Source organism: Trichoderma harzianum (assembly GCF_003025095.1).
Source record: "Trichoderma harzianum CBS 226.95 unplaced genomic scaffold M431scaffold_4, whole genome shotgun sequence".
Taxonomy (NCBI): domain Eukaryota; kingdom Fungi; phylum Ascomycota; class Sordariomycetes; order Hypocreales; family Hypocreaceae; genus Trichoderma; species Trichoderma harzianum.
The window spans coordinates 2,820,416-2,840,870 of NW_020209252.1; the positions used below are offsets into that span (position 1 = coordinate 2,820,416).

General features: G+C 47.6%; 5 protein-coding genes across 5 annotated transcripts; 1 reads left to right on the top strand and 4 right to left on the bottom strand.

The window, feature by feature from the left end:
* Nucleotides 1–208: 208 nt before the first annotated feature.
* Nucleotides 209–2,001, top strand: M431DRAFT_551542 (hypothetical protein; the record flags this gene model as incomplete). Its single annotated transcript, XM_024921342.1, has 2 exons — nucleotides 209–1,156; nucleotides 1,216–2,001. 2 exons carry the CDS (start codon nucleotides 209–211, stop codon nucleotides 1,999–2,001), a joined length of 1,734 nt encoding a protein of 577 aa, XP_024776900.1.
* Nucleotides 2,002–3,042: 1,041 nt separating this feature from the next.
* M431DRAFT_112956 (hypothetical protein) lies at nucleotides 3,043–4,182 on the bottom strand (the record flags this gene model as incomplete). The annotated part of the gene is made up of 4 exons (XM_024911860.1): nucleotides 3,043–3,386; nucleotides 3,439–3,643; nucleotides 3,696–3,872; nucleotides 3,922–4,182. 4 exons carry the CDS (start codon nucleotides 4,180–4,182, stop codon nucleotides 3,076–3,078), a joined length of 954 nt encoding a protein of 317 aa, XP_024776901.1. The 3' UTR covers nucleotides 3,043–3,075.
* A 1,902-nt stretch (nucleotides 4,183–6,084) lies between these two features.
* On the bottom strand, nucleotides 6,085–15,250 carry M431DRAFT_551549 (hypothetical protein; the record flags this gene model as incomplete). The annotated part of the gene is made up of 3 exons (XM_024921343.1): nucleotides 6,085–10,468; nucleotides 12,899–14,247; nucleotides 14,560–15,250. 3 exons carry the CDS (start codon nucleotides 15,248–15,250, stop codon nucleotides 6,317–6,319), a joined length of 6,192 nt encoding a protein of 2,063 aa, XP_024776902.1. The 3' UTR covers nucleotides 6,085–6,316.
* Nucleotides 15,236–15,775, bottom strand: M431DRAFT_68589 (hypothetical protein; the record flags this gene model as incomplete). Its single annotated transcript, XM_024921765.1, has 2 exons — nucleotides 15,236–15,598; nucleotides 15,662–15,775. Coding segments are annotated over 2 exons (477 nt in total), but the record flags the coding sequence as incomplete, so codon positions are not given.
* Nucleotides 15,776–16,197: 422 nt separating this feature from the next.
* M431DRAFT_493704 (hypothetical protein) lies at nucleotides 16,198–17,983 on the bottom strand (the record flags this gene model as incomplete). Its single annotated transcript, XM_024917146.1, has 2 exons — nucleotides 16,198–16,224; nucleotides 16,322–17,983. The coding sequence occupies 2 exons, from the start codon at nucleotides 17,981–17,983 to the stop codon at nucleotides 16,198–16,200; spliced, it is 1,689 nt and encodes a 562-aa protein (XP_024776904.1).
* Between the last annotated feature and the right edge of the window lie 2,472 nt (nucleotides 17,984–20,455).

Genomic DNA, 20,455 nt, shown 5'->3' on the forward strand with positions numbered 1-20,455 from the left:
CCAGATTTCACCCTCAATACATTGGAGTGGACATTGGCTGGGAGAGGGTAAATGTCCTCGGAGATTTCGCTATGGGAGAATTGGCAGATCAGGATTAGGATCAAACCTGTACATCTGAATATAAATACGTAGCACAGAACGATTCTATTTACCATCTCATGCTCAATTTTATCTTCAACTTTCTCTCCCAAATTAAGTCGTTTCCAGAATGCCTGCAACACATACAACCATTCCCTGCCCGGAGATCTACGGCCCGGGCACCTTTGTCGACAAAAGCTTTCTTGCTATTCCCGATGATGCACGTCGAGTCTTCGAAATTCTTGCTAATGCGACACCAAATTTTACAAAGAATCGCGACGTGTGGGATTCGGTCAAATTTCACGGCCATGATGAACCTATAATCCCAGGGCCCCTTAAAGCCCCCGTCGTCGCCGCTGCCCTTCATGCTATGTGTGGTGTTGTAGCGAATGAACTGCTTGCCGAACGTGACGGCCAAGAAGTGGCAGATCGGAGTGTCATCATCAATACCGATCAAGCTGCAATCTGGCTGGGATCAATCTTGACCGTTCGACTGAATGGATCAGATGTTAGCGAGCTTGTGAAGATAGGCAAGGGGTCCTCTATCTTCGATCGTGATTTTGAAAAGGGTGTTTTCAACAACCCCCTTAGACTGCGAACCACAGCCATCTATCCCACTAAAACGCCCAGCGTTTGGTATCAGCTTCATGGGTCCCTCCATGCTGATCCTGTCCTCCGTGCCATCGGTGTCGATCCTGCCACCAAATGCGAGTCCCCGGCCGAGGCTTATAACCTCATTCGCGAGCAAGTGCAAAAGTTTACCGCAGACGAGCTGGAGATGATTATGCTCAAGAATGGATTTTGTGGGAGCATCTGCCACACTCCAGAAGGATGGAGCAAGACATTGATGGGGAAGCGCTTGCAGAGTCACCCCTTTGTCAATTATTCTCATCAGTCCCATGCTGTACCTACACCACCGACCCCTTTGCCAGTCTTGCCGGGAGACAAGCGCCCACTGGCCGGTATCAAAGTTGTGGAGCTTGTTCGAATCATTGCTGGCCCGGTGATCGGAACTACTTTGGCTGCATTTGGGGCGGACGTGATTCGCGTCAACTGCAGTAAACTCCCAGATCTAAACGTAAGATATAATTCCAATTGGGGATGTGTACCACTAACTAACTCTATTCTGAACAATAGGCTTTGCAATTGGCGTTGAACGCAGGAGTACGCACCATTGATCTAGATCTCACAAACGACGATGATCGAGCCCGGCTAGAGGAGCTTGTTCAAGATGTGGATATTTTTATTCAGGGTTTCCGACCAGGTTCCTTGGAGAGAAAAGGCTTCGGTTTGAACCACCTCCTCGAGACAGCCAACAAACGAGGTAAAGGAATTGTTTACGTGGAAGAAAACGCGTACGGGCCTGATGGTCCCTTCTACGAGAGGCCTGGATGGCAGCAAATCGGAGATGCGGCCTCTGGCGCCTCTTTCATTACCGGACGTTCTCTTGGCTATACTGATGGAACCAGTATCCTACCACCTCTTCCCATTTCAGATATGACTACAGGGCTTGTCGGAGCTCTCGGGGCTTTGATGGCTCTTCGTGATCGCACGCGCAATGGAGGTTCCTACCGCGTACTCAGTTCTCTGGTTGCGGCCGATGCGATATCCCTTCTACCTGAGATTGGGTTATATTCACCAGAGGTGGTGCAACAGAACGAGAAGACCTTCCAGTGGGAAGTTATGGAACCTTCGCAGTACGTTTCGGAGCTGCTCATGGTGGTTATGAATGGTTGGAAGAGGGTCTATCCAGAGTATTTCGCCCAGGACTCGCCGATTATGACAACATTTGAGAAGAGCCATTGGGGGCAGTTGCAATTGCTCAGTCCAGTTGTCAGGCTAGGAGACGACTCTGCAACTCCTCGTTGGACTACACCATCTGTACCTCATTGCCATTTCGACCGCAGCATTTCTTGGCATTGAAGATTCATCTCAAGAGATGCTCTAGCATAGCTTTAGCCAACTTTTCCTAGAAGATTTCCACGTGTTTAGTCAAAGCCTCGAAGAATGTGAATGCTCCCATAGCTTGGTTAGTAAGAGGTGGCTACTAATTTGATGCCTGTGCACATCAGCACTAATAGCAGCAGGCATTGGTTCCTATGAAAACCTACTCTGTATATCTTTTTATATTGATTTCAGTTGATGTTTATCTTGTGGTTGGGCTGTTTGTTCATTTGCACACAAGCCACACATTTGGTACCTCATAGTGTTCAATATTTTAGGTAATTAACCAAGCAGATGAGGCCAAATGGCACGAAATCGGAAGATACCAAAGAATCTTCACGCGAGCAATCCAAAAAACACACAAGGGCCCAACTAAATGTACTGGATGATTATATGCATGAAGCCAGCGGAGATGACATATTAGCCGAGAATATGTCGCTAGAAAGGAGAGACATGTTCATCTTCGGCTGATCCGGATTAGAATTCTACTGTTCAATTTTCCAAGTTTCCACACATACCGAAGAATAACAAATTTGATGCAGCAGCTGGTGCATCTCTTGGACAAATGCGATGGACTGAGGCAGAGTTTCATTCCGCGGGCCGAGGTGCGGGGCTCGTGGAGAGCTCGAAAGTCGCATACCCGGTTTAGCACTGGATCATGCACCTTCAACAATCGTTAGACTCCAGAAGGAGTGACAGGCTTTACTCTGATTTCTTACCAGCTGCTTGGAGATTAAAAACATATGGAAAAGGAGCGTGGCGAGTATGTTGAAAACCCGCTGCTTAATGTATCTTGATCTCTTTACCATATGTAATATTATCGCGTAGTAGGGTTGTTTATAAGACATACTTGAAGACGGATTTTTGTTTCACGAATTAATTATGCCGCCAAAGTATTGGCAGATGGAGAAAATCTTCTCGTTAGGAGCTAAAAGAAAATTAAAAAAAGTTAAAAGAAATCTCTATATGTATATTGACTGATCGATTAGAAGTATCTAGATACGGAACTACCTAGGCAGACGAAATTATTGGAAAATCGCATCCGGGTAGGTGTTAGCTTGAGGCTGGAGCCGCTTTCTTGCTCTTAATGAGTTCGACAAGACCTCTGTCCCGTTGGCTCTCTACACTCGCAATATCTGTGCTTTCTAACATGTGTTGTACACTTTTGTCCAACTCTTCGATTTCGTTCTCGCCGAAACCGAATGCATGAGCATCCATGTCTTCAATCCATCTTTGAACTCCCGGACCCAGATGAGTGATTAGTCGATGAAATCCATCTTTGCCTCCCCCTCCTCCGAGGACATTGGTCATGAAAGGACCCGTAAATGCCCATCGAAGGCCAATGCCCGTGGTAACGCAGATATCTCATCATTTTGTCAGCTTAGATCATTCGGAGTGATAGTCATGAAGTCTCACCACAAGCTTCAGCTGAGACAATCCCTCGATGAACGAGGCTGTATGCCTCCCTGGCAAGAGCTGCTTGAAGTCGGTTTGCCACAAAGCCAGGGCATTCCTGGTTCACTAAGACAGGGCTTTTACCCATCGCCTTGTAAAACGACATGGCAGTATCAACAGTGTATGAATTGGTTTTGTCGTGTGGTACGACTTCAACAAGTGGCATCTTCACCATAAATTAGCTATTTTCTGAGGAGCAATCACGTATAGGATAATACCAAGTGTGGCGGGTTGAACGGATGGCCAATCAAAACACGCTCTGGATTTTGGCACTCGCTAATAAATTGCGACGATGGAATACCCGATGAAGAAGAAGCTATCACCACATTTTTTTTCGCTTTCGCATCTAACAGAGCAAAGAGATTTCGTTTTAAATCCGGCCTCTCAGGCACATTCTTTGAGTTTGTCAGCAAAGAACGAGAGTCAAGGTCAAATATTTTATACCTCCTGGATGAAATCAACTTCACTGCAGTGATCACCCAAGCTTTCGCCCACGAAGGTGCAATTGGATATGGATGCATCACTATGGAGGCCAAGTTGCTTCAGCATCGGCCATGAATCTTGGAGGTATACGAAAAGACGGTCTTTCGCCCCTGGAGCAGGGTCAGACACTAAGACCCTGAGTCCACGGCTAAGGAAAAGAGCCGTCCAGCTGGCACCGATAACACCAGTGCCTACCACTCCAACTGTCTTGATAGATTGCATTTTCGATATATAAAGATATGTTATTAAACCTGGATTGTGATTGCAGCAATAATTAGAAGTTGATTGGGATCCCTATTTTCCTTCCTATTTATAATGTCTGTCTGTATACCCTTTTTGGAGACGGTATTTTCGGGCCGAGACTGTGTTCCATTTCTTTCAATACATTTTGACTAAAAAGTTCGAAACCAAACGCAAGGCAAGCTCATGAATGAATGACGTTAAGAAGTTAGCTACTTCATGTGGATGCTGCCGAATTCCTCGGGCCACGGAGTTGATCTGCAGTTTGCCACGCCTACCATGGTGATGGAGAGGAGGCTGGATCAAGATTGGCCGTCAGGATTGGACTAACTAAATGTACTGTTATATCTGTTTGTTAGAGGGGGGAGGAATGTTGCACCGAGGATGCGATATAAGAGGTGGCAATCCTCAACAGCCGCTGCATGCACTAACCCTTACCGCTATAATTACTGCTAACACTGGGACGGGCACTACGATTCTCGCTACTACGCCGCGCGATCAATATATGTCTCATCGTGGCCAGCTTCCCTAGCCATACATCGGCAGCCCCGAACAGTCCAATTCGCGACTAGACACAAGGTTGACAGAGAATGCTGAGCAGTTCTTGTAATTGAATCCCTTTTATCGTGATGGCCGAGGCCCCACAGATTGCGATTCAAGGAAGCAACACCATTACCGTGATAAAGCGACTAAGAGATTTTGGGCCAATTTACTACAGTAAAGTCGCGGGCACAGTATATAACGATGACAACGCTTGCCTCTGGGTTCTTCCATATAAAAGAGCCATCTTAACAATCATTCTAAGCTTCCTGAATCTTAACAAATACCTAGTAGCTATCAACATACTGGCTACCGCTAGCTCCGCTTACCGTCAAGATGTTACTGTGCTGACCATAATGCGGAAGAAGCTGTCGTAGCAACTCTCCAACGGCGACAACGGTTAGATGAACCGAGAGACCCTTGGCTGACGGGCACTTCATCCCTGCAGCGACAATGCGGCGCTTGGAGAGAGGGCCGAATTGTTAATGTCTCCACTCGCATCTCGGAACCCGGATGGCTTCGGCATCATTTTTTCCGATCAATGTCAACGGGCCCATGCTGAGTGCTCATTGAGTGTCGTATTATCGACTCATTCTCATTTTTTGGACGAGGGGACAGAGGCGTAGAGACTCCAATAGAATTGTCTTAGCCCGTAGTGGGACCGCTGCCAGGCTGAGCAGTCGCTAAGGGACAACAGATCATCGTCTCGATTGTATGATATGGAATCGCCGCGACAGGTCTGGATCATGATCCCGGACATAATAGCAAACTGTTGGAGGATCATCTGAAGCTTATGCTGATGATGCGCTAACGAATATGGTAGGTTTGTGCACGTCATTGAGGTCTCAGGGCTGATCCAGAAGAGTTGCGAGAGCTATCCTAGAGCGGCGTTGGATATCGAGTCAGAGCTAAGACTTCCCAACACGAGTAGCCAAGATTGCGCAAGGCTGAATGTATGCAATTGACTCAAGACAATTTTTAGGCGTCCTATGCGCTAAGATTTGAAAAATTTAGTGGTTTGTTGCTGATTATTACAGCTGCAGTGAACAAATTAGGCTTTGTCAGGTCACTTTATGCAGCAGATCGATCGACTATGGACGTGAGAATATGGTGGACGCTGTGTAAGTAGCTTTGAATAGGCGCAATCCGTCTCACACTTTTGACGCAATATCGTACGTAAAATGGTAGCTATGAGAACGCTATTGATCGGGTTGGACCCTCCAAGTGATGATAGTGTCAACCCAGCTTGCTTACCATTTCAGGAATTGCATTGAGGCGATCGAGTTCACGAAGTCTGTCTCCAGCACGAACCATACTCTTCTCGAATATCGACATAAAATGAAAGCAGCAGAAGATCAATGATTTGACTAGACGCAAATTTAACCAACTATTATAACATAAGGTATCTTTTATAATCAGGTACTAACAGTATCTTTGATACATATAATAAGTTATAGTCCAAAGAATAAAGGAACTATTTACAACTATGGCTAGGTAAACTACAACGTGATCCTACACCTTGAATAGGTGTCATAAAATAGATATATCTACCATTCTTTTAGGGGAAAATTCTCACTTAGATGTTCAGCGCGTAATCCCCAACCAACTGTGCCAAGGGCACGTCTGGCTTCAAAAATAGCCCAGTAGCTATCTCGCAGTAGCTCGCCAAGATCGCCTCGGCCGTTTTGGCGGTCATCATGTGCGTATTTGCCTGGAACTCAATATTGACTACATCTCCACGAGGTCGTGACGTCAACCAAATCTTGGACTGAATGTGATGAGGATTATCGAAACTCTGCAACTGCGCTGAAGCCTGACCAGCCTGAAAGTCGGGGGTTTCGTTAATGTTTTGATGCACAATCACTGAGTCGATGACCGCATCGGCGGGCCACTCTGTACAGTGTTCACGGATATCTCGCAGACCGAGCCCATCTGCTTCCCCAACCGCAATGAATTGGTGTTGGATAGACTCAAGAAGCTTAGAAGGTGTCTCAAGAGAGTCGAAGGAAGCTCTCATAGGGATAATGTTGACACAAGGACCCACAATGTCTTCGACACCTTCAATGGCCGCATTTCGACCGGCTATCAATTGGCTGTAAATAATGTCCTCTTTGCCGGTCAAGCGGGAAAGAAGAATCGCCCAGGCACTAGAAAGCAGGGTGGCAGGAGTGATACCCAGAGGAAGCTGTGGAATGCTAATGTTTCTTTCGAGCCGGACTGCCTCACGGCGGGGCGACAACGCAGTCAATTGTGGGAGATACTTCCCTGCCGTGGTTACTGAGGAGCGGTGAAGCAAACTTGTCCAGTACTCTCTTGACTTTTCAAGATGCCTATGAGTTTTTATGAGATAGTCTGTGAAAAGCGAAGGCGACAGGGAAGAAGCGTTCTGGCGACCATGCAGGATAGAGTTGAAGATATGTGGCAGTGAGATACCATCATACTGTGTATGAGAGATACGGAGCACAATACGGGCGCTCTTTGCGTCGCTACGGAACAGGAAAACTGCAAAGGGTGCATTGGTAGCCTTCAAAGTCTCCTGGTCTCTAAAACAGAATCCACGAGAGAATCCAGCTAAATCTTCTTCATTACCAGCATTCAGGATTTGGAGCGGCAGTTTCTGAACTTGGCGGGGAATGACCTGCCAGAAAGAGCCCAAGAGCGGTAAGAATCTTGCTCGTAAGATAGGCAATCTCTCCAGCGCCCAGGCACACGCCTCTTCTAGATGAGTGATATCAGGGCTGCTCTCCAAGTCAAGGAAGAAATAATTGCAGAAAAGCGGTCCTAAGCTCATTGATGAGTTGACCAAGTTGAATTGAAAATCCGTCAGTGGCAAGATCTCAGCAACGTCAACAGATCTCAGCTCGTATTTATCACTTTGGGAGTCAATTTCCGCCAAAAGGGCAGATTTTTGAGCTGTCCCCAATAGCTGATGTTGTTCAGAGCCTGCAACGGCGTCGATGTTGCTGGTGTCATGACTTACCAGGCGAGCAAGCTCTTCGAGTCTCGGGTTGCGGAAAATGCTTACAATGTTGACCGTCAGGCCATGCTTTCGCGCAGCACCAACAAGCATCATTGCCGTAATAGAATCTCCTCCCAGTTCGAAAAAGTTGTCGTCTAGTCCTATTGCATCTTGTTCAATTTGAAGAATGCGGCTCCAAATCGATTGCATCTGCATCTCTGCTGCTGTCTGGGGCTGACGCTTAGGTCCTTGCTTGGCAGTACGCAGTTCGGCGAGTTGTTGAATGGTAAAGGTTGCGCCGAGTTCACGTAGGCGTCCACGATTGGTCTTGCCGGCGGCTGTCATGGGAATCTGGACCACAGAAAAATATACATCAGGAATCATGTGCTTTGGCAGAGTTGCGGCTAATGCGGCCTCCAGCTGAGAATCCGTTTGGTAGAATTCTAGCAAAGACTCTGCAGCTGTTGCTTTGGAGTCAAGTTCCAGAAAAGCAGCAAGCAAAGGCCGCGTTTCATCTCCTCCGGGTGCAATGACTTCAGCAACAACCTGCTTTGCATTTGGAATATGCTGACCAACTTGATAGGCAACATCACCTAGCTCAACCCATTGACCGCGCATCTTGACCTTCGTATGCTTTCTGCCAACGAACACAATATTGTGGTCGTTGGTATACCGGACTAGATCACCCGTTCGGTAGAGGCGCCCCTGACGTCCGGGGTTCGTCTCAAAGCCTTTGACTAGCCACTCAGGGTTCTCAACAAAAGCCTCCGCGGTCTTTTCTGGCGCGTTAAGGTAGCCAAGTCCGACCAATGGGCCTTCAAGTAGCAGTTCTCCAACATGTCCAATTGGGACCAGCTGATTGTAGTTCTCAGCGTCAACCACCCAGGTGGCTACTCCGACTCCTCTTCCGATGTATCCCATCTCTTCAACACCTTTGGCCTCATAATTAATGGTAGTTACCGGAGTACACTCTGACGGTCCATATGTGTTGATCGCATGTATGTTACCGAACCAAGGCTCTGCGTCTTTACTATGGAGGGCTTCACCGCACCACAGTATGGATTTCACTCCTGGCACGTCAGCAGGCTTGAGGGACCGCGATACAGACGGCGTCAGAACAAGTGTATCCGCATTCAGCGCTGCGATCGTCTTTGCAAGATTATTTCTACGATCTTCGTCCCTTGGGATGCAAAGACAACCGCCAGCAGAAAAATTGTGAAAGATGGTGAAGAGAGACATGTCGAAACTGTAAGACGCAAAATCGAGGAATCTAGACTTGTCTGAGTATTTGAAATGGCCTTGCTGGTGGTGGATAGCTGTCGCGAGGTTTCTATGGCTTACTTGGACACCCTTTGGAGTTCCTGTACTGCCGGATGTGAATACCACGTATGCAAGCGACTTAGAGCTTACGGAAACCTTCGTATATGATTGCGAGCTGCCGGAAATCTCTTTAAATAATGATGCGTCGACTACGATTGTCTTCCTTGACGAGAACAGGCTGAAACGCTGGGAAGCCTCTGAAGATGACAGCAGAAGCCCGCTGTCCAGCTGCTCAACGATAGATTGTAACCTCTGCTCTGGTAGGGATGTGTCAAGTAAGACGAAGGCTCCCCCCGCTTTGAGTACAGCAAAGAGTGATACAATCGTCCACTTGGACTTTTCGAAGCACAGTGGAACGGCGACGCCAGATTCGAAGCCAAGCCCTATGAGGTGTGAGGCCAGGCTAGTAGATAAGCTGTCTAGCTCACTGTATGTAAAATCACCATCCCACGCGTGGATGGCTGGCGCAGCAGGTCTGACTTGAGCTTGGTCCTCAATCACTGAATGTAACAGTTTGTCGATATAATCAGGCACTGCGCTGTTCCATGTCCAGAGTGTCCGCAAATCGCTTAACGGAAGTACCTGAAGATCCTGAAGTGTCTTACTTGAGCTTGCAATGTTCTCATGTAGATTAAGTACAGTGTCTTTGAATTGCTCAAGCAGTCTCTGCATCGTCAAAGGCTCAATAACTCTAGAGTCAAAGCTAGCCTTAACAGAAATCTCCGATGAGCCCAAAGTGATGAAGAGAGTAAGAGGGTAGGTGTTGCTGTTTTTGCCTTCGTCATTCTGCCATTTTCCAAAAGCGCTCTCCTGCTCCTCGCCATCCTGAGGTTGGATGATGAGTAACGTCTGGAAGTTACAGGCTTTGGCACAATCTGGGCTCATCTTCGCGATTTGTTGAAGGCCTGTCTGCTCGAAAGAGATCATCTCTGTACGCTGGCTTTGTACGTCCTGTAGGAAGTTTGTAATAGTAGCCTCTTTTGACCACTTGATACGCATTGGGACAGTAGCAATGGTAGGTCCGACAATTTCCTCAATACCGGCGATGGTAGCACCTCGACCGGATACAGTGCTGCCGAAGACTACATCCTCTCCGCCACTAATGCGGCCGACAACAATTGCCCATGCAGCGTGCGCAAGTGTAGAAGTGGTGATATCTGAGATGCTGTTCTTATCCAACAAAATATGCTCACTGGCTACCTGTCTAGGCGCCGGTTCTCGGATGGATGCGGGCAGAGTTGGGAATGCAACGTGATCGCAATTGCCCAGCGATTTTGTCCAGTAATCTGTTGCCGATTTGGTGTCTTGAGAAGAAACATATTGTATAAATCTGTTAAAGGACAAACAAGGTTCCAGCTTGCGTCCCGTATAGATTCTGTTGGCCAGATCCATCATTCGTGGCATGGACCAGCCATCGTAGAGTGCGTGATGAATCGTCCATACGAACCACTTATCAGCAACAACGGCAAATCTTGTAAGAGGCCTGCCCATAGTCATTGGCTGCTTGCGATCAAACTCCACGTAGTCAGACAATGCGGTAGCTGCCGTTGTTTCCCACTTTAGCTCTTCCTTGACGACCACCTGCACAAGCTTCTCATTGTCATCTGTGACTATTCTAGTACGGAGAATAGCAACTCTTTTCACCACTTCCTCCCAGCACTTGCGGAAACGAGACATGTCAACATTCTCGGATATATCAAGTACCCATTGAGTAATGTAGTCCCCGCTCTTGGAAGACAGCGACAAGAGCCCTGCTTGGAGTGGTGTACATGGGTACGCATCTTGGATCAAAGCTTGATCGACACCGCATGACTTTGCAAACGCCGCAATCATAGATTCTTTGCCGACGGCGTCTCCAAGAAGGCTAAATGGATCAATGTTATCACTGTTGTCCGACTTGACGTAGGTTGCTCTGCTCGCCACGTCCTTGAGCTTGGGATGGCGGAATAACTCGGCCACGCTTAACTGGATACCATCTTTTCTAGCAATACCTACCATGGTCATTGCCTCAATGGAATCTCCGCCCAGATGAAAGAAGTTTTCGTTTGGGCCGATAGTCTCCAAGTCGACGTTGAGCACTTGACTCCAATAGAGTCTAATTTGCTTCTCCATCTCTGTGATGGGCTGCCTCTTCGTACTGAGGGTGTCTTTCTGCTTGTGTACAAGATCTTTGGTGGAAAAAGACTCCCCAATTGCGCGAAGGAGCTTACGATCAGCTTCTCCGGAGGGCATTGTCGGAATTTTTTCTACGGAAAAAAATATGGTAGGTATCATATGTCGCGGGAGAGTCTTGATTAGCCTGTCCTCGTCGTCACTGCTAATGGCTTTGACCGTTACAGCAGGTTTGTCGATTGGGCCGCTAGTTGACTGGAAAGTAGGAAACTCCGAAACAATGTAAGCCGCAAGCGCGGTCCTGGAGCCCTTGCCTACGGGAGCCAATACCTCGGCCACAACTTGCTTGGCTCCCGAAATAGATTGCTGGACGTGATGCTCGACCTCAGAAAGGTCAACTGGCTGCCCATGTATCTTGAGGCTTGCAATTCGTGGAACTCGTGGAGATTGGACAATTCGGGGCTCCTGTGAAACTTCGGCACTTTCAATTTGGGCAACTTGAGCAACTCGAGCAATTGGCGCAGTTTGCGCGGGCTTTTGTGCAAGAAATAACATGCTTCCATCTTCATTGTGGCGCACCAGATAACCGGTGCTATAAAGACTTCTACGACCTCCAGTCGTATTTGAGTTGCCGCCTTGGAACCAGACAGGATCCCGAATGTAAATACCGCCGTGTCCATTGACAGCATTAAGAGATGATCCTTCCAAGAGAAGCTCTCCAACGGAACCAGGCGTCAGTAGCCTATTGTAATTTATAGGATCAGCAATCCAAGCGAGCTGGCCCACGCCACTGCCTACTGAGGAGACTGTGGTAGTGATTGTCGGAGTCTGGATTGTATGTGATTCGATCTGCTGCTGTGTAGGTTTGCTACCTGATTCAACGTCGCGTTCCACAACTGCACTAATCTCGGAAACTTTTCGAGATTGATCCCCCGTAGCAAGTTGCCGCAGAGTGGCGCTAAAATCGCTGAGCAGCTGCTTTACTACCCGTGGTTCAATGAGGTTGGAATCAAAGCTGGCATCTACCTTGACAGACTCTGTGTCAAGATTTGCAAGAATTTCCAAACCATATGTACCACTCCAGCTGTAAGCATTTTCCTGCCATTGCCCAAGATAGTCCGACTCGGAGGATTGTTCCTTGGGTTGGACCGCGAGAAGAGTCTGGAATGTACATGCTTGTTGACTTCCAGCACAATACTTGCCAATGCGACGAAGTCCAGTTTGTTCAAATGGAATCATGTCAATAATTTGCTGATGTACCGCGTCAATCAACTCAGACACCTTCCAGTCGCTGGAATATTTGATGCGGACTGGAACAGTGGCGATAGTTGGCGCCATCATTCTCTCGATGCCGGCGACTGGTGCATTCCTTCCAGATACTGCTGCGCCAAAAACGACATCTTCCGTCTGAGCCCATTTGCCAGCGGTTAACGCCCAGGCAGCGCGAACGAACGTGGCAATTGGAGCCCCGGATATCTGCGCATGTCGCAAATCGATTGAGATTTCTTCAGACGTATCAGCAAAGGGCTGTAGAACTGATGGAGTAAGTAAAGGGAAAGGCGTATCATCATAATCTTCCAACGCATCCTCCCAATACTGTCTTGCATCGTCGGCATCAATATCGCCAATGTATTTAATAAAGCCATTGAACTTGGGCGACGCGTCGAAAAGTATTCCTTGACAGGCTTGAGCAACAGCCTTCAGAATTAGATCCATCGACCATCCATCATACAAAGCGTGATGAATCGTCCAGGTGAACCATTTGACGACGCCATGGTGGTCTTTGATCAAAGCAAAACGTACCAGTCGCTGGCCCGGTTCCATGATCTGTCCCCTATCAAGCTTTTGGTATTCTTCAAGCCCAGACGTCTCGATCCATTCAATGGTTTCATCCAAGATAACTTGCAATGAACCTAATGTACCATATTGTACAATTCGGGTGCGAAGGACCTCTGATTCCTTGAAAACTCTTTCCCACGCGCTACGGAAATTCTCAATAGAGATATTTTCCGACAACGCTAATGTCATCTGCCAAATGTAGTCTCCCGGCTGCTTTGAAGAGAGTGATAAAAGACCTTCTTGGAGAGGGGTGGATGGATACACGTCCAGGATATTACTCTCCACCAAACCATACATGGCTGCAATCTCTTTAACAGCATCTTCATTCTTGGTGTCCACACCTATAAGATCAAATGGTCGAACTTCAACATTGGCAGTACTTGACTGGCCCTCTAAACCGCCAACTAGTTCCCCGAGAGTAGGATGGCGGAAGACATCTGCCACTGTGATCTCAATATCTTGCTCTCTTGCCATGGAAACCATCTTCATAGCTGCAATCGAGTCGCCGCCGAGCTGGAAGAAATCATCGCTGAGTCCGATTGCATCAAGGTCGATTTCTAGAAGATCACTCCAAATCTCCTGCATGGTCTTCTCGTCCCTGGTAGTAGGCTTGCGTTTTTGAGCCTTCTCAGCAGTCCTGATCTTAGCTAGCTCTTGAACAGTAAACGAAGCGCCAATCTCGCGGAGACCTTTTCTGTTGATCTTTCCAGATGGTGTCATCGGTATCTCCGCTACTTTAAAATAAACCGAAGGTACCATGTACACTGGTAAGACCTTGTGAAGTTGGTCTTGGATTTCGGCTGGAATGTGATATACCTGAGTGAGCGATGATGGGTTTTTCTCATAGTCTGGGTGCTCCTCGCCCAAGCATAAGAATGTTGCCAGAGTAGGTCTTGCTCCAGGTCCCTGTGGAACGATAACTTCGGCCACAGCTTGTTCCACGTCGTGCATGAACTCATGGATACGACATTCCAGCTCTCCAAGTTCAACTCTCTGGCCTCGGATCTTCACTTGCATGTCCTTGCGCCCGAGGAAGGTCAAGAAACCGTTCTCAGTGTACTGGACCAGATCACCTGTCTTGTACAGCCGACCCCGGCGGCCTACATGATCGGGTGTTCCTTTGACTAACCACAGCGGGTCATCGATGAACACTGCAGCAGTTTTTCCAGGCTCGTTCAAGTATCCCAAGCCGACGCAAGGTCCTTCAAGTAATAATTCACCAACACAACCGGGAGGAACCAGAACGTCGTGGTTATCAGGATCCACGATCCAAGTAACTTGTCCAGTACCCTTGCCAATACTCAGCGCTTCTTCTAGTGTGGTCATGTCTTCGTTCATCGTAGCATTTGGGGTACATTCTGCAGGACCGTAACTATTAAGCATCTTGACTTTTCCACGCCAAGCATCAGCGTCTCTTTGTTGCAGAGCTTCTCCACCAAGGATAAGCATTTCCAGACTTGGAAGGTCCTCGGCACTAAGAAGCCTAGATAACGACGGGGTGATATCAAGCATAGTGGCACGAAAGGCATTCACGCTTTTAGCAAGATTATCTTTTCTTTCTTGCTCACTGGGGACGCAAAGACATCCACCCCACGCCAGGGTATTAAAGACGTTCATGACGGCGACATCAAAACTGTATGAAGCAAAGTCATAGACTCTTGATCTTGTATCTACCTGGTACTGCGGCTGTTGATGACGAACGGCAGAGGCAAAATTCCTGTGACTGAGGAGGACACCCTTAGGAGTTCCTGTACTGCCTGATGTGAACACAACATACATGATGCTCTCTGGGCTAGGATCAACAAGTGTGCAACCTGGTTGCTCCGTAATGGCTTGGAAAAATCCCTCGTCAACTTGAATAACATTACTCGCCAATCTTGTGGCTAGGGATAGGTTTGTACCGGAGGAAAGGAGTACTCGTGGATTGACTTGCTTGACAATGGTAGCGAGTCTTTGCTCAGGTAGAGCAGAATCAAGTAAAACAAAGCCTCCACCGGCTTTCAGTACACCAAGCATAGAGACTGTAGCCCATTTCGATTTCTCAAAACAGACAGGGACGATCTGGTTTGCCACAACGCCCTCATCAACTAGGCGAAACGCCAGCTTGGTGGACAAGTCGTCGAGCTCTTTATAGGTCATGTCGCCGTCCCAAGCGCATAATGCCAAACTTTCTGGATTCTCTATAGCACGTTCATGGATGATATTGTGCAAGAGTTCATTGACTCGCTCCGGGAGATCGTGGTTCCAGCCCCAGATGATATCTTGGTCGTGTTTGGTCATTGTCTCAACGTCGCTCAGCAGGGCTTCTGAATCAGCGCGCCAGAGCTGCTCAGATACATGCTCCAATCTTTCAAGCAGCAGCCGTACAATCCAGGGCTTGATTGCTCTCGAGTCAAAGCTTGCCGTTGTTGTGAATCCATTGGTTCCCATTTCGATCTCTAGCATCAGCGCGTAAGTGCTTTCCCGATCTCTAATTCCAGTCCACTTGCCCAAGGAATCGTCTTCTAGACTTTTCAGATCCGGTTGTATCAACACTAATGTCTGGAATGCACACGCCTGTTCACAACCTGGTCCATTTTTGGCAATGCGACGCAGACCAGTCTGCTCAAAAGGCATCATCTCAATCGTCTGGCGGTGCACTGATTCTAGATAGTCCATTAACTTCAAATTATTGTTCCACCTGAGGCGAACTGGGACCGTTGCCAGAGTTGGCCCGGCCATCGAGTCAATTCCTATAACTGGTGCAGTTCGTCCAGACACAGGCATGCCGAAGACAACATCAGCAGTGTTTGTGCTAGCACCCATGACAAGTCCCCAAGCAGCCCGAATCAGGGTTGACAGCGTAATGTTGGACGATTTTTGCTGTCCAGTCAAAGTCACCGAGTGCTCGATGATGGTGTCCGTAATAGGTTGTGGCACTGACGCAGGCAATGTGGGAAATGGAGCATTATCAAAGTCACCGAGTGTGTCTTGCCAATATTTGTCCGCGGAGTCATCATCTCTTTCCGAGATATACTTGATAAATCTGTTAAAGGGAGGAGAATCATCAAGTATAGAGCCTCTGTAGGCGTCGTTCAAGGCTCTCAACAGAAGCGGAAATGACCAGCCGTCATAAGTAGCATGATGTAGCGTCCATGTAAGCCACTTAACTGACCCTTGCGAGTTCTTGATGAGCGCAAACCGTGACAACGGCTGCCCAATTCCCATTGACTTCTGCCTATCGGCCTTCAAATACGACTCAAGACCGTCCGTCGCTGTGATCCAGTGAATCTTCTCATTGACAACGACTTGCAGTAGGTTATCATTTTGAGAGGTAATGATTCTTGTTCTCAAAAGTGGCATCTTGTCGACGACTGTTGCCCATGCTTCGCAAAGACGCTCCACATTAACCTCATTTGAGATTTCTAGAGTGTACTGCGCGATATAGTCTCCTAGGCTAGAGGCTAACGCCAGGGAGAACAATCCTTCTTGAAGTGGTGTGCACGGGTAGATGTCTAGTATTGCCGACTCTTCGGTGCCGCATAACTTGGCCGCTTCTTTGACAATGCCAGATACATCTTCACCATTTGGCAATAAACTAAACGGTTTGATGAGCTCCAACATATCTTGCTCGATATAAAGACTATTGTCCGCAACTTCTTCCAGCGAAATGTTGCTTAGGATTGTGGCAACAGACAGATCAATTCCTATCTTACGCCCCTCGCTAGCTACCTTCATAGCCGCGATTGAATCACCACCGAGCTGTATGAAGCTGTCACCCAGGCCGATGCTTGATGGCTTCAGGTTGAGAATGCGGCTCCACAAAGCGTGAAGGTGTTTCTCCATGGGCTTCTTTGGCTCTCGCTTTGGCCCTCCAGCTTGGGTTCTCATCTCAGCTAGCTCTTGTACAGAGTAAGCACTGCCCATCTCGCGAAGCTGTCGGCGATTGATCTTGTTCGTTACAGTTTTCGGTATCGCAACGACTGAGAAAAATACCGTTGGGATCATGTACACCGGGAGACTATCACTGAGTCTTTTCTGAGAATCCGCAGTAATGTGATGTATTTTGGCGGCGCGTACATTGTCACCGTCTTGTGCGGCATCTGTAGCGGCATTGTCGAGGACTAAGAACGCAGCTAGCATTGGGCTGGCACCATCGCCCTTGGGTACAACGATTTCAGCAACTACTTGCACGGCTTCGTCGATAGATTCCAATATGCGATGCTCAACTTCACCGAGCTCGACTCTCTGTCCTCTAATTTTAACCTGGGCATCTTTACGCCCGATCAGCGTAAGCATGCCACTTTGATCAGCCTGCACCAAATCTCCCGTCTTGTAAAGGCGGCCAGATCTCCCAGTGCCCCCAGGAGGTCCTTTCGTCAGCCATGTTGGGTCGTGTATGAAAGAGGCGGCAGTTTTTTCCGGATCGCCTAGATATCCTCGTCCAACTTGAGGGCCCTCAAGAAGCAGCTCTCCAATACAGCCAAAGGGCACGAGCTTATTATGATCCCTGGGATCAACAATCCAAGTCTTCTGTCCATGGCCTCTTCCAATGCGCGTTACCTCGGCCGGCGTGGTTGCACTATCGTTGATGATAGCTCTTGGGGCACACTCTGCCTGGCCGTACACGTTCAGAACACGAACCTTCCCCCACCATTTTTTGATGGCATCGGCGTGAAGCCCTTCACCTGAGAAGACAACAGTCTTGATACCAGGCACTTCATCTGGATCAAGCACATTGGCTGCAGAAGGCGTGAGATGTATAATGTTGGCACGCAGTGAGTTGATACTATCGGCTAGCTTGTTCCGTCTATCCTCATCTCGAGGAATACATACACAAGATCCTGAACAAATAGCGTTAAACATGTTTACAATAGAAACAATAAATCCGTAGGAAGAAAAGTCGTAAATGCGTGAGGTTTCGTCAAGTTGGTAATGGTCTTTCTCATAATGCATCGCCGATGCTAGGTTCTGGTGTGTGACCATGGCTCCCTTTGGAGTTCCTGTGCTTCCTGATGTAAAAACCACATACATGAGTGATTCAGGACTGCTTCTATCAAGTTCCTCATGGGTGTCGTGGCTGAGATCCTTGAAGAAAGCTCCCTCGATAATGATGGTCTTTTGAACGTGAGGTAAGACAATATCGAAACAGGCCCTTGAAGACAGAGCAATATCACTTTTGGTTTTTTGGATTATTGTTGCTAACCGCTGGGATGGAAGAGAAGGGTCAAGGAGCACAAAGGCACCCCCTGCTTTCATCACTCCCAGCAGCGCTACCATTGTCCACATAGATTTTTCAAAGCACACAGGCACCAAAACGTCAGCCGTAACACCAGAGTCGACTAGTCTCCAGGCCAGTAGTGTAGAGAGTCTATTCAACTCTCCGTATGTCATTTCGCCATCCCAGGCATGTAGCGCGATAGCTTCGGGACGGGCCAGGGCTCTCTCTTCGAAGAGGCTATGAATACAGCGTTGGATAGGCGCCGGGAGGATTTTGTTGCGCTCCCAGATTGTGGCAAGATCACTCTCTGTGACCATATCAACGTCCGCAATGGTTGTCCCAACCGGGGCGTTGTGAAGCTGATCCAGCACAAAGTCAAACTGGCTTAGAAGCTTCCGAACCTTCCACAGCTCGGTGACTCTCTCGTCGAAGTTTGCTTCAATTGCAACTCCGCTGCTATGGACCTGGAAGCTTAGGTACAAGGCAACATTATCCATCTGCTTCTGGCGGGAAACTTGTTCGTCACTGCTCTGTACGATTTCTGCGAGTTCAATGTCGAGCAACGTCTGAAATGAATATGCTCGTTGAACTTCGGAGCTGATACTAGCATAATCCTGAACTCTGATGGCCTCAAAAGGCGCAAGTTCTTTTGCTTGTTGATTGATAGTATTGAGAAACTGAGAAACTGTCCATTCTTTGGACCATTTGATCCTTAGTGGATAGGAATTGGGCGTGCCATTTGAAGAATTGCCCAGAGCCTGGCTAGATTTGTCCTTGAAGACAATACCAAAGACAACATCTTCTGAGTTGGTCATTTGACCAGCGACAAGAGCCCATGCTGCTCGAATCAACATTGGTGTGCTGATAGCATTTTGGGATGAAGGTAAAAACACCTCGTGATGGACAACAGCGCTCAAGGTTGGCTGCTGGACGAAAGATGGAAGAGCAGGGAATGGAGTGTGCTCGCTGCCAACGAAAGTATCTCGCCAATAACTTTCAGCATCATGAAGTATTGCTGGAGAACCCATTTTGCAGATTATCGTAAAAGGAGAGAGCTGTGAAGTGGTAGATGGCAATCACTCTATCAAAGCAATACCCAAATTGTCAACTGACTTTCTCAGAGCGTGTACAAGTCGTCCTCAGTTGGAGCGAGTCTAGGATCTGTTTATCAGTCTCCTGGATTTTGACAAATGGAGTAATAAACGTCCGTCTCGCTTACCAGCAACCCTATCACGTCTGCTACCCTAGAGTTTGAAGGCTGTTTTACTGTTCGGGTACATATTGAGCTGTATACGGAGTATATCCGAGCGCTTGCTCGTGAGTAGGTAGTGCTTACTTCTCCCCCACTGTCACATCTACCAATCTATAAACTAAATGTGGTAAGTAAAGGATCTCTGTGGAGAAGACAGGTGGAGGTAGGGTGGAAGAAGGGGGTGGATGCAAAATGCGGGCTGCGGTGGGGACGGAGAAGGACGGGAGCGGGATTTAGCATTTTCTTAAATTACAGCTAAACGCTCTGCTTATGCACTTCCAGGTTGTCACAAGGACTAAATTAGAGACAGTTTAATAAATGATGTATAAGCATGCTCATTTGTGCGTTTATTGCATCAACTGTGAAGTCCGAAAAAGTTTTTTTTGTCATCTAACTCAACTATACTGCTTCACTTATGAAAAAATAGGAGGGGGTTTCTACATTACTCAGGGACTTCTTCAAACTCTGATACTTCAACGCATTCTCCAAGATATTGCTTGCGCTGCTGAAGCTAAATCACAACTCAAACAAAGCTTCATTAAGTCGCTTTGTAAACAAAAAGCCTTGTCATGTACTTGGATCAACATAGTCCCGCTGGCCGCTGTCCAAAGCCCCGTAATATTTGCGCAACCAGCTTCCTTTCGTATATACTGCTCCGGCATAGCAACCGCCCCATTAAAAAAACACACTACACAAAAGAGCGTTGATATATGCTTATATTTTCCGTTCCAAACCAGCCACTCAGAGATAGTGCGCTTTGTGTGTGTAAATCACATCGCCCTCGTCCGTGAGAATTTAATTCCTTTAGCGAATCTCCAGTTATTGTAAATTTGTGAAACGTTTTCTTCAGTCCGCATTGTACATTAGAACCGAAATGGCAATATTCTGAACTCTAGATCTTTACAAGAAAACCTCATTATGCGTAGGAATGACACCATTAGAGTAAGTTTTACATAAAAGAACCTTTGTATGCTTACGTTGTCTTCCCCTAATCAAGCAATCAATACTATACGGAGTAGTTTTACCGAGCAAA